This window comes from Cherax quadricarinatus, chromosome 43 (genome assembly GCF_038502225.1).
Source record: "Cherax quadricarinatus isolate ZL_2023a chromosome 43, ASM3850222v1, whole genome shotgun sequence".
In the NCBI taxonomy this organism is placed as follows: Eukaryota; Metazoa; Arthropoda; class Malacostraca; order Decapoda; family Parastacidae; genus Cherax; species Cherax quadricarinatus.
The window spans coordinates 30,247,987-30,260,773 of NC_091334.1; the positions used below are offsets into that span (position 1 = coordinate 30,247,987).

At 40.1% G+C, this 12,787-nt stretch overlaps 1 protein-coding gene across 1 annotated transcript in view; it reads right to left on the bottom strand.

Moving 5' to 3' along the window:
* Positions 1 to 12,787, bottom strand: part of LOC128694073 (hillarin-like) — a 306,029-nt gene that overhangs the window by 122,074 nt on the left and 171,168 nt on the right. The window contains exon 7 of the mRNA XM_070093483.1: positions 12,286 to 12,389. Coding sequence (XP_069949584.1) covers positions 12,286 to 12,389 — 104 coding nt within the window. The remainder of the gene's footprint in view (positions 1 to 12,285; positions 12,390 to 12,787) is intronic.

Consider the following 12,787-nt stretch of genomic DNA (forward strand, 5'->3'; position numbering starts at 1 on the left):
ACCCGAAACTGCTGTATAGCCACATTAGGAGGAAGACAACAGTCAAGGACCAGGTGATAAGGCTGAGGAAAGAAGGTGGAGAACTCACAAGAAACGATCAAGAGGTATGTGAGGAGCTCAACACGAGATTTAAGGAAGTATTTACAGTAGAGACAGGAAGGACTCTGGGGGGACAGACCAGATGGGGACACCAGCAAGGAATACACCAACAAGTGTTGGACGACATACATACAGATGAGGAGGAGGTGAAGAAACTGCTAAGGGACATCGATACCTCAAAGGCAATGGGACCGGACAACATCTCTCCGTGGGTCCTTAGAGAGGGAGCAGATATGTTGTGCGTGCCACTTACCACAATCTTCAACACATCCCTGGAAACTGGGCAACTACCTGAGGTATGGAAGACGGCAAATGTAGTTCCCATTTTCAAAAAAGGAGACAGAAAAGAGGCACTAAACTATAGACCTGTGTCATTGACGTGTATAGTATGCAAAATTATGGAGAAGATTATCAGGAGGAGAGTGGTGGAGCACCTGGAACGGAACAGGAGTATAAATGCCAACCAGCACGGATTCACGGAAGGCAAATCCTGTGTCACAAACCTTCTGGAGTTTTATGATAAAATAACAGAAGTAAGACAAGAGAGAGAGGGGTGGGTTGATTGCATCTTCTTGGACTGCAAGAAGGCCTTTGACACAGTTCCTCACAAGAGATTAGTGCAGAAGCTAGAGCATCAAGCGCATATAACAGGAAGGGCACTGCAATGGATCAGAGAATACCTGACAGGGAGGCAACAACGAGTCATGGTACGTAATGATGTATCACAGTGGGCACCTGTGACGAGCGGGGTCCCACAGGGGTCGGTCCTAGGACCAGTGCTATTTTTGGTATATGTGAACGACATGACGGAAGGGTTAGACTCAGAAGTGTCCCTGTTTGCAGATGATGTGAAGTTAATGAGGAGAATTAAATCTGATGAGGACCAGGCAGGACTTCAAAGAGACCTGGACAGACTGGACACCTGGTCCAGCAAATGGCTTCTCGAATTTAATCCTGCCAAATGCAAAGTCATGAAGATAGGGGAAGGGCACAGAAGACCACAGACAGAGTATAGGCTAGGTGGCCAAAGACTGCAAACCTCACTCAAGGAGAAAGATCTTGGGGTGAGTATAACACCGAGCATGTCTCCGGAAGCACACATCAATCAGATAACTGCTGCAGCATATGGGCGCCTGGCAAACCTGAGAACAGCATTCCGATACCTTAGTACACCGTGTATGTCAGGCCCATACTGGAGTATGCAGCACCTGTTTGGAACCCGCACTTGATAAAGCACGTCAAGAAACTAGAGAAAGTACAAAGGTTTGCGACAAGGTTAGTTCCAGAGCTAAGGGGAATGTCCTATGAAGAAAGATTAAGGGAAATCGGCCTGACGACACTGGAGGACAGGAGGGTCAGGGGAGACATGATAACGACATATAAAATACTGCGTGGAATAGACAAGGTGGACAAAGACAGGATGTTCCAGGGAGGGGACACAGAAACAAGAGGCCACAATTGGAAGTTGAAGACACAAATGAGTCAGAGAGATAGTAGGAAGTATTTCTTCAGTCATAGAGTTGTAAGGCAGTGGAATAGCCTAGAAAATGACGTAGTGGAGGCAGGAACCATACACAGTTTTAAGACGAGGTTTGATAAAGCTCATGGAGCGGGGAGAGAGAGGGCCTAGTAGCAACCGGTGAAGAGGCGGGGCCAGGAGCTAGGACTCGACCCCTGCAACCACAAATAGGTGAGTACAAATAGGTGAGTACACACACATACACACACACACACATACACACACACTCTGAGGTGTCCCTGTTTGCAGATGACGTGAAGTTGATGAGAAGAATACACTCGATCGAAGACCAGGCAGAACTACAAAGGGATCTGGACAGGCTGCAGAACTGGTCCAGCAATTGGCTCCTGGAGTTCAATCCCACCAAGTGCAAAGTCATGAAGATTGGGGAAGGGCAAAGAAGGCCGCAGACGGAGTACAGTCTAGGGGGTCAGAGACTACAAACCTCACTCAAGGAAAAAGATCTTGGGGTGAGTATAACACCAGGCACATCTCCTGAAGCGCACATCAACCAAATAACTGCTGCAGCATATGGGCGCCTAGCAAACCTCAGAACAGCATTCCGACATCTTAATAAGGAATCGTTCAGGACCCTGTACACCGTATACGTTAGGCCCATATTGGAGTATGCGGCACCAGTTTGGAACCCACACCTAGCCAAGCACGTAAAGAAACTAGAGAAAGTGCAAAGGTTTGCAACAAGACTAGTCCCAGAGCTAAGAGGTATGTCCTACGAGGAGAGGTTAAGGGAAATCAACCTGACGACACTGGAGGACAGGAGAGATAGGGGGGACATGATAACGACATACAAAATACTGAGAGGAATTGACAAGGTGGACAAAAACAGGATGTTCCAGAGATTGGACACAGTAACAAGGGGACACAGTTGGAAGCTAAAGACACAGATGAATCACAGGGATGTTAGGAAGTATTTCTTCAGCCACAGAGTAGTCAGTAAGTGGAATAGTTTGGGAAGCGATGTAGTGGAGGCAGGATCCATACATAGCTTTAAGCAGAGGTACGATAAAGCTCACGGCTCAGGGAGAGTGACCTAGTAGCGATCAGTGAAGAGGCGGGGCCAGGAGCTCGGACTCGACCCCCGCAACCTCAACTAGGTGAGTACAACTAGGTGAGTACACATACACACACACACATACACACACACACACACACACACACACACACACACACACACACACATACACACACACACACACACACACACACACACATACACACACACACACACATACACACACACACACATACACACACACACACACATACACACACACACACACACACATACACACACACACACACACACACACACACACACACATCCACACACATACACACACATACACACACATACACACACACACACACACACACACACACACACACACACACACACACACACACACACACACACACAAACACACAAACACACACACACACACACATACACGCACACACACACACATACACACACATACACGCACACACACACACATACACACACACGCAACATTATCACAGTAAACACGTGTTATCACAATAGACAAAACAACCACAGTAAAAACTCAAGTATTCTCGTCATTTTTCACAATAACGAGGAAATTATACGTGTGTTCACTGTTTTATATTTCTATCTCTCTCTCTCTCTCTCTCTCTCTCTCTCTCTCTCTATATATATATATATATATATATATATATATATATATATATATATATATATATATATATTTATATACATATATCTTCTCTCAGCGTATGTGTGTGTGGAGAGAGAGAGAGAGAGAGAGAGAGAGAGAGAGAGAGAGAGAGAGAGAGAGAGAGAGAGAGAGAGAGAGCAGAGCAGTCAGCAGGATTCGGACCCACTAGAGGAAGACTTGCAAGGTTCCCACGTGACGCGTCACTTGGGAATATGATAATCCTGAGTTCCCTTGATGGATGGGGATGGTAGGAGTGCCCTAATACAGATGAATTGCTCTCGATCCGTGAGATCGAAGCTACCCACTCCTTCCTCGTATCATACTTGATTACCCAGCCTTTCCAAAGCACTGTATGAGCCTTCATGAATTCAGCGCTTCAGTGGGTATAACACGGATTTCTTCGATGCCTGATTAGCTATTCACGACACAGCTGGCGTGTGTAATTTACCGAGGAATATTTCATAAGAATGTGTCGTCATTACAGTCCGTCGTGAGAGGCAGTACAGCTGAGATTCAGCTTGTGCGCTTCTATAGTCCTGCAAAATTTAACATACGTCGATTGTTCATTACTCTAAACTTATATTCCAACCCATCCCCTGAATAACACAGTATATATACTGCAGTTATTATGACAGTCAAACGGATGACTGTTTAATGAGTCTCATACAGTGATTATCTGACTTGTAGAGCACACGGTGGTTCTTCTGTTCAAACATCAGACCTTGTAATTATCTTTACATTTCATTTATTGGTGTTGTGACATGTTAAAATTGGTTAATTTGTGTTGAAAGAGGATAAACTAACCTAATCCTAACTAAACCAAGCCTAACTTAACCCAAATTACGTAAATTTGCTAAAAAAAAAAACGTAGGTAAGAAAGTCTCAGAGAATAAACGAGGGATGAGTTGTGTATTCCATTAAGAAACAGTGTAATAATGCACCAATAACACGCACATAGGAGATAGGAGCTTACGACGACGTTTCGGTCCGACTTCGACCATTTACAAAGTTACTGACACAAAAGAGGGAGCCAGAATATATATACCAGGAGAACACAGGGAAGAGACTGTCGCTGTGCGGGTTATTTATGTATTGTTCCAGTCAATACACAAAGAGGGAGAAAGAAACAGAGAAAGAGAAAGCGAAATATAGGGATAGAAAGAGAAATACAGAGAAAGAGATAGAGAGATAGAGGGATACTGCTACACAGTAAATACAAAAGCAGAGGAAGGCATGTGAATAAAGCAGAAGCAGAAAGAGAAAGTGAGTCAGAAAGAGTGAGTTGGAGTGAGAAGGTTGTGAGGGGTGGTTAGAGCACGACGGTTAGGTGTGAGAGAGGGGAGTGTAAGGGGTGGGTGGGTGTGTGAGAGAGGTTCAGGTGTGAGAGAGGGTGGGTGCGAGGGGTAAGTGGGTGTGTGTGAGAGAGGGCGGGGTGTAAGAGGGTGGGTGGGTGTGTAGTGATCCCACAGTGTGAGATTTTCTGACATCATTACTCCCATATCTCGCCCATACAACTCTCACTCTACTGAAAGTTCAAAGTTTGTCGTCTTCTCTGTTCCGGTCTTTATCTCACCCATTCTTCCATAGCGGAGCATCTGAATCTTGTCCTCTTTGAACATCATATACTGTCTTCAGAATTCGTTATTACTATTATTATTATTATTATTATTATTATTATTATTATTATTATTATTATTATTATTATTATTATTATTATTATTATTATTTCGAGAGGTTTACCTGGAGTTTACCTGGAGAGAGTTTCGGGGGTCAACGCCCCCGCGGCCCGGTCTGTGACCAGGCCTCCTGGTGGATCAGCCCCTGATCAACCAGGCTGTTGCTGCTGGCTGCACGCAAACCAACGTACGAGTCACAGCCCGGCTGATCAGGAACTGACTTTAGGTGCTTGTCCAGTGCCACCTTGAAGACTGCCAGGGGTCTGTTGGTAATCCCCCTTATGTGTGCTGGGAGGCAGTTGAACAGTCTCGGGCCCCTGACACTTATTGTATGGTCTCTTAACGTGCTAGTGACACCCCTGCTTTTCATTGGGGGGATGGTGCATCGTCTGCCAAGTCTTTTGCTTTCGTAGTGAGTGATTTTCGTGTGCAAGTTCGGTACTAGTCCCTCTAGGATTTTCCAGGTGTATATAATCATGTATCTCTCCCTCCTGCGTTCCAGGGAATACAGGTTTAGGAACCTCAAGCGCTCCCAGTAATTGAGGTGTTTTATCTCCTGCGTATTTTATATATTTCCATTCTTGAAGTACAACTGTGTAGAACAGAGGGTGTCTGTGGGTTATGGCTGATTAAGTTAGTGATATAATCAAGCCGTTAATGAAATTCAGTCCAGAAACCTGCCATCACATTTCTAGTTAACAAAAGTGTTACCTCTAGTTCACACAGGTCAGTGTAGCAGGCCAGTTGCTGGGATAGTTGCATCTCTGGTGAGCTGGAGGCTGTGGTAAGACCCTTCAAACTATTCAGCCTCAATAAAGTACAAGAAATATGCATTTAATAATACAGTTAATGAGTACTTATGAGTACTTATGAGTACTCACTGTCGTGGAGTGTGGGGATCTGTGGTGCCTGTCTAACAGGACACTTGAAATGCTTTTATGAGTCGCCGATTTGCATCTGCCTGTTAGCAGAGAGCGAGCCGGTAATTGCCGTGAAATATTGTCTAATTCGAGCTGTAATACGTACAATGTGTTATCGAATGTTAGAGTATTCCACTGTACAAAGGCCTGTTGTAGGATAAGTCGTCCTCATTAACTAGGCAGCTAATAGATCGGCACAGTTAGGCAGAGTTTATAATTCTGACAGTTCACTCGCCATTTTTTTTTTTTTTGTGACTGAAGCCAGGTAGGCAAACCATACCATGGGTGGGGTTAGAACCCTCAATCAGAGAATCATAAACTTGCATTTGTGGTAACAGTGGTGCCTATACTAACCTTCCTATGGTGTATAAATATACCAAGTTGGATGAATCTTATTGTAGCCAACTGGCCCAGTGGCTAACGCGTCGGTCTGGAGTTTTATAACTCTCTGATCGCGGGTTCTAACCACACACACACACACACACACACACACACACACACACACACACACACACACACACACACACACACACACACACACACACACACACACACACACACACACACACACACACATATATATATATATATATATATATATATATATATATATATATATATATATATATATATATATATATATATATATATATATATATATATATATATATATATATATATATATATATATATATATATATATATGCAATAAGATCACAGTAAACAGGTGATTTCAGAATATGCAAAACAACCACTCTGAAAGAATAGAAAAATTCCAAGCGCTTTCGTGACTACTCACATTATCAAGGAACTTGATAATGTGAGTAGTCACGAAAGCGCTTGGAATTTCTCTATTCTTTCAGAGTGGTTGTTTTGCATATATATATATATATATATATATATATATATATATATATATATATATATATATATATATATATATATATATATATATATATATATATATATATATATATATATATATATATATATATATATATATATATATATATATATATATATATATATATATATATATATATATATATATATATATATATATATATATATATATATATATATATATATATATATATATATATATATATGCAAGGAATTCGCGAGAGCAGGCGAAATATACACAAACACTGATCTCTGGCTGAAGGAGACTAGAACCTATGAACCTTAGGACAAGGTACGCAGTGCTGCCTTGGATCAAACGTGTAGCGCAAGCTACACGCCAAGGTATTGTCCAGTGTGGATAGATTGGTAAAGCACTGCGTACCTTGTCCTAAGGTTCGTAGGTTCGAGTCTCCTTCAGCCAGATATATATATATATATATATATATATATATATATATATATATGTGTGTGTGTGTGTGTGTGTGTGTGTGTGTGTGTGTGTGTGTGTGTGTGTGTGTGTGTGTGTGTCGTGCCGAATAGGCAGAACTTGCGATCTTGGCTCAAATAGCAACGCTCATCATGCTATATAAGACAAACGAAAATTTGTGTTTGTAATAATTTCGCCAAAATCATTCTGAACCTAACGAAAAAAAATATATTTCACTGTGTTTGTTTAGTATTAAATTATTGTAAACAAATCTAAAATATATATAGTTGGGTTAGGCTAAAATAAATTGTTCTTGCAGATTGAGACACTTATGCAACACATGGGAATCTTTATTCAGGAAACGTTTCGCCACACAGTGGCTTGATCAGTCCAATACCAAGCAGAAGGTGTAAGGAGAGGAGGAGTTTGAGGTAATCAGTCCCTCAGCCTGGAGTCGATGTATTCTACCGAAGAATTAAGATTTATTATTTGTCCAGTGTATTATTAAATTCTTCCCAAATTTTATTAATTATAAATAAATCTAATTTATATAAACCAAAGGAAATATTCATATTTTTGTTTTTACAAATTAGATTCATTTATAATTAATTCTTGGGTAGAATATTTTGATAGTGGGATGTCGTGAGGGACCTGTCTAGTTGGGCCAGCGGACCTACTGCAGTGTTCCTCTTTTCTTATGAATCGGGTATCGTGGCGTGTCAGGTGTTTCTTTGTTGTAGGAGTTGACTGTGAGGTGTAGTCTAGACCCTTTTATGCCTTCCTTTGATGTGTTACTTTCATAGTTCCTTGATAATGTGAGTAGTCACGAAAGCGGTTGGAATTTCACTACTCTTTCATAGTGGTTGTTTTGCTTATTTTAAAATCACCTGTTTACTGTGATCTTATTGCATATATATATATATATATATATATATATATATATATATATATATATATATATATATATATATATATATATATATATATATATATATATATATATATATATATATATATATATATATATATATATATATATATATATATATATATATATATATATATATTTAACAAGTCGGCCGTCTCCCCCCAAGGCAGGGTGACCCAAAAAGTAAGAAAATCCCCAAAAGGAAAATACTTTCATCATTTAACAAACACTTTCACCTCACTCACACATAATCACTGTTTTAGCAGAGGTGCTCAGAACACAACAGTTTAGAAGCATATACCTATAAAGATACGCAACATATCCCTCCAAACTGCTAATATCCCGAACCCCTCCTTTAGAGTGCAGACATTGTACTTCCCATTTCCTGGACTCAAGTCCGGCTATATAAAAATAACCGGTGTCCCTGAATCCCTTCACTAAATATTACCCTGCTCACACTCCAACAGCTCGTCACGTCCCAAATACCATACGTCTCCATTCAGTCCAATCGAACACGCTCACGCACGCTTGCTGGAAATCCAAGCCCCTCGCCCACAAAACTTCCTTTACCCCCTCCCTTCAACCTTTTCGAGGACGACCCCTACCCCGCCTTCCTTTCCCTATAGATTTATACGCTCTCCATGTCATTTTACTTTGATCCATTCTCTCTAAATGACCAAACCACCTCAACAACCCCTCTTCAGCCCTCTGACTAATACTTTTATTAACTCCACACCTTCTCCTAATTTCTATACTCCAAATTTTCTGCATAATGTTTACACCACACATTGCCCTTAGACAGGACATCTCCACTGCCTCCAACCGTCTCCTCGCTGCAGCATTTACAACCCAAGCTTCACACCCATATAAGAATGTTAGTATCACTATACTTTCATACATTCCCTTCTTTGCCTCCATAGATAACGTTTTTTGTCTCTACATATACCTCAATGCACCACTCACCTTTATTCCTTCATCAATTCTATGATTAACCTCATACGTCTATCCACTGACACGTCAACTCCCAAATATCTGAAAACATTCACTTCTTCCATACTCCCTCTCTCCAATTTGATATCCAATTTTTCTTTATCTAAATCATTTGATACCTTACTCTTTTCTATGTTCACTTTCAACTTTCTACCTTTACACACTTTCCCAAACTCGTTCACTAATCTTTGCAATCCTTTTTTAGAATCTTCCATAAGCACAGTATCATCAGCAAAAAGTAACTGTGTCAATTCCCATTTTGTATTTGATTCCCCATAATTTAACCCCACACCTCTCCCGAACACCCTAGCATTTACTTCTTTTAAAACCCCATCTATAAATATATTAAACAACCATGGTGACATTACACATCCCTGTCTAAGACCTACTTTTACCAGGAAGTATTCTCCCTCTCTTCTACACACCCTAACCTGAGCCTCACTATCCTCATAAAAACTCTTTACAGCATTTAGTAACTTACTACCTATTCTATATACTTGCAACATCTGCTACATTGCTCTCCTATCCACTCTATCATATGCCTTTTCTAAATCCATAAATGCAATGAAAACTTCCCTAACTTTATCTAAATACTGTTCACATATATACTTCAATGTAAACACTTGATCTACACATCCCCTACCCACTCTAAAGCCTCCTTGCTCATCTGCAATCCTTTTCTCTGTTTTACCTCTAATTCTTTCAATAATAACCCTACCATACACTTTTCCTGGTATACTCAGTAAACTAATTACTCTATAATTTTTACAATCTCTTTTGTCCCCCTTCCCTTTATATAAAGGAACTATACAAGCTCTCTGCCAATCCCTAGGTACCTTCCCCTCTTTCATACATTTATTAAACAAAAATACCAACCACTCCAACACTATATCCCCCCCTGCTTTTAACATTTCTGTCATGATCCCATCAGTTCCAGCTGCTTTACCCCCTTTCATTCTACGTAATGCCTCACGCACCTCCACCACACTTACATTCTGCTCTTCTTCACTCCTAAAAGATGGTATACCTCCCTAGCCAATGCATGAAATTACCGCTTCCCTTTCGTCGTCGACATTTAAAAGTTCTTCAAAATATTCTCGTCATCTACCCAATACCTCCATCTACCCATCTACTAACTCCCCTACTCTGTTTTTAATTGACAAATCCATTCGTTCCCTAGGCTTTCTTAACTTGTTTAACCCACTTCAATTTTCTTTTTCTTATTTTCATTAAATTTTTTGACAGTGCCTCTCCCACTTTAGCATTTGCTCTCCTTTTGCACTCTCTCACTACTCACTTCACCTTTCTTTTACACTCCATATATTCCGCTCTTCTTTAAACACTTCTGCTTTGTAAAAGCCTCTCATAAGCTACCTTTTTCTCTTTTATCACACCATTTACTTCATCATTCCACCAATCACTCCTCTTTCCTCCTGCCCCCACCCTCCTATAACCACAAACTTCTGCCCCACATTCTAATACTGCATTTTTAAAACTATTCCAACCCTCTTCAAGCCCCCCACTACTCATACTTGCACCAGTCCACCTTTCTGACAATAGTTGCTTATATCTCACCCGAACTTCCTCCTCCCTTAGTTTATACACTTTCACCTCCCTCTTACTTGTTGTTGCCATTTTCCTCTTGTCCCATCTACCTCTTACTCTAACTGTAGCTACAACTAAATAATGATCCGATATATCAGTTGCCCCTCTATAAACATGTACATCCTGGAGCCTACCCATCAACCTTTTATCCATCAATACATAATCTAACAAACTACTTTCATTACGTGCTATATCATACCTTGTATATTTATTTATCCTCTTCTTCATAAAATATGTATTACTTATTACCAAACCTCTTTCTACACATAGCTCAATTAAAGGCTTCCCATTTTCATTTACCCTTGGCACCCCAAATTTACCTACTACTCCCTCCAAAACATTTTTACACACTTTAGCATTGAAATCTCTAACCACAAGTATTCTCACACTTGGTTCAAAACTCCCCACGCATTCACTCAATATTTCTCAAAATATCCCTCTCTCCTCTACACTTCTCTCTTCTCCAGGTGCATACACGCTTACTATAACCCACTTTTCACATCCAACTTTTATTTTACTCCACATAATCCTTGAATTAATACATTTATGCACCCTCTTTTCCTGCCATAACTTATCCTTCAACATTATTGTTACTCCTTCTTTAGCTCTAACTCTATTTGAAACCCCTGACCTAATCCCATTTATTCCTCTCCATTGAAACTCTCCCACTCCCTTCAGCTTTGTTTCACTTAAAGCCAGGACATCCAGCTTCTTCTCATTCATAACATCCACAGTCATCTCTTTCTTATCATCCGCACAACATCCACGCACATTCAGACTTCCCACTTTGACAATTTCCTTCTTCTTATTCTTTTTAGTAATTATTACAGGAAAAGGGGTTACTAGCCCATTGTTCCCGGCATTTTAGTTGACTTTTACAACACGCATGGCTTACAGAAGAAAGATTGAACATTAAAATGGTATAAAATACCGACAGGTTGTTAGGTAAGACACATATGCAACAGTTAGGTATCTTTATTTCGAAACGTTTCGCCTACACAGTAGGCTGAAGAAGCCTACTGTGTAGGCGAAACGTTTCGAAATAAAGATACCTAACTGTTGCATATGTGTCTTACCTAACAGAAGAAAGATTCTTATTCCACTTCCCCATGGATATAAAAGGAAAAGTAATAAAAACAAGAACTATTAAGATAAAATCAAAGAAAACTCAGATGAGTGTGTATAAATTAACATGTACATGTATGTGTAGTGTGACCTAAGTGTAAGTAGAAGTAGCAAGACGTACCTGTAATCTTGCATATTTATGAGACAGACAAAAGACACCAGCAATCCTACCATCATGTAAAACAATTACAGGCTTTCGTTATACACTCACTTGGCAGGACGGTAGTACCTCCCTGGGTGGTTGCTGTCTACCAACCTACTACCTACAATATATATATATATATATATATATATATATATATATATATATATATATATATATATATATATATATATATATATATATATACATATGTATGAAGCAGCAACACTTGCCTGATGTTTTCAGTGACCCAGCGGTACAATGCTCTCACTGTAAGTAGGTCATCGGAGACTGGGTCACACAGGTACATAACCAGATCCTGCAGGTTCCTTGTTACCTGGGGAAGAAAACTAGTATTATTTATATATGTAAGCATGGTGAGGATGATCTCGGAGTCTGGGAACAGTTTTTTTTATCAAAGGAATTTGAGATACACTTCTCTTTCTCCCCTTTCTTCCAGGGTAGTGAGGACGTGAGCATCAATATTAATAGGTCAACAAGGACTCTCCAGTATTTACTTCGTCAGGGGTTGCAAGGACGTGATCATCAATATCAGTGTTGCAAAATGCAACACCTTTTAAGTGAAGATATCTCCAGAGTACTAAGTCTAGTTATCGATCACCCTCTACCATTTATCCTGTTTCTGGTTTTGTAACAGTATGTCAGTGTGAATTCTAGTCCAGTTGTCCTGTAAAATTGGATACCTTTTCAATAGCGCTTCTGGACTGAAACTGG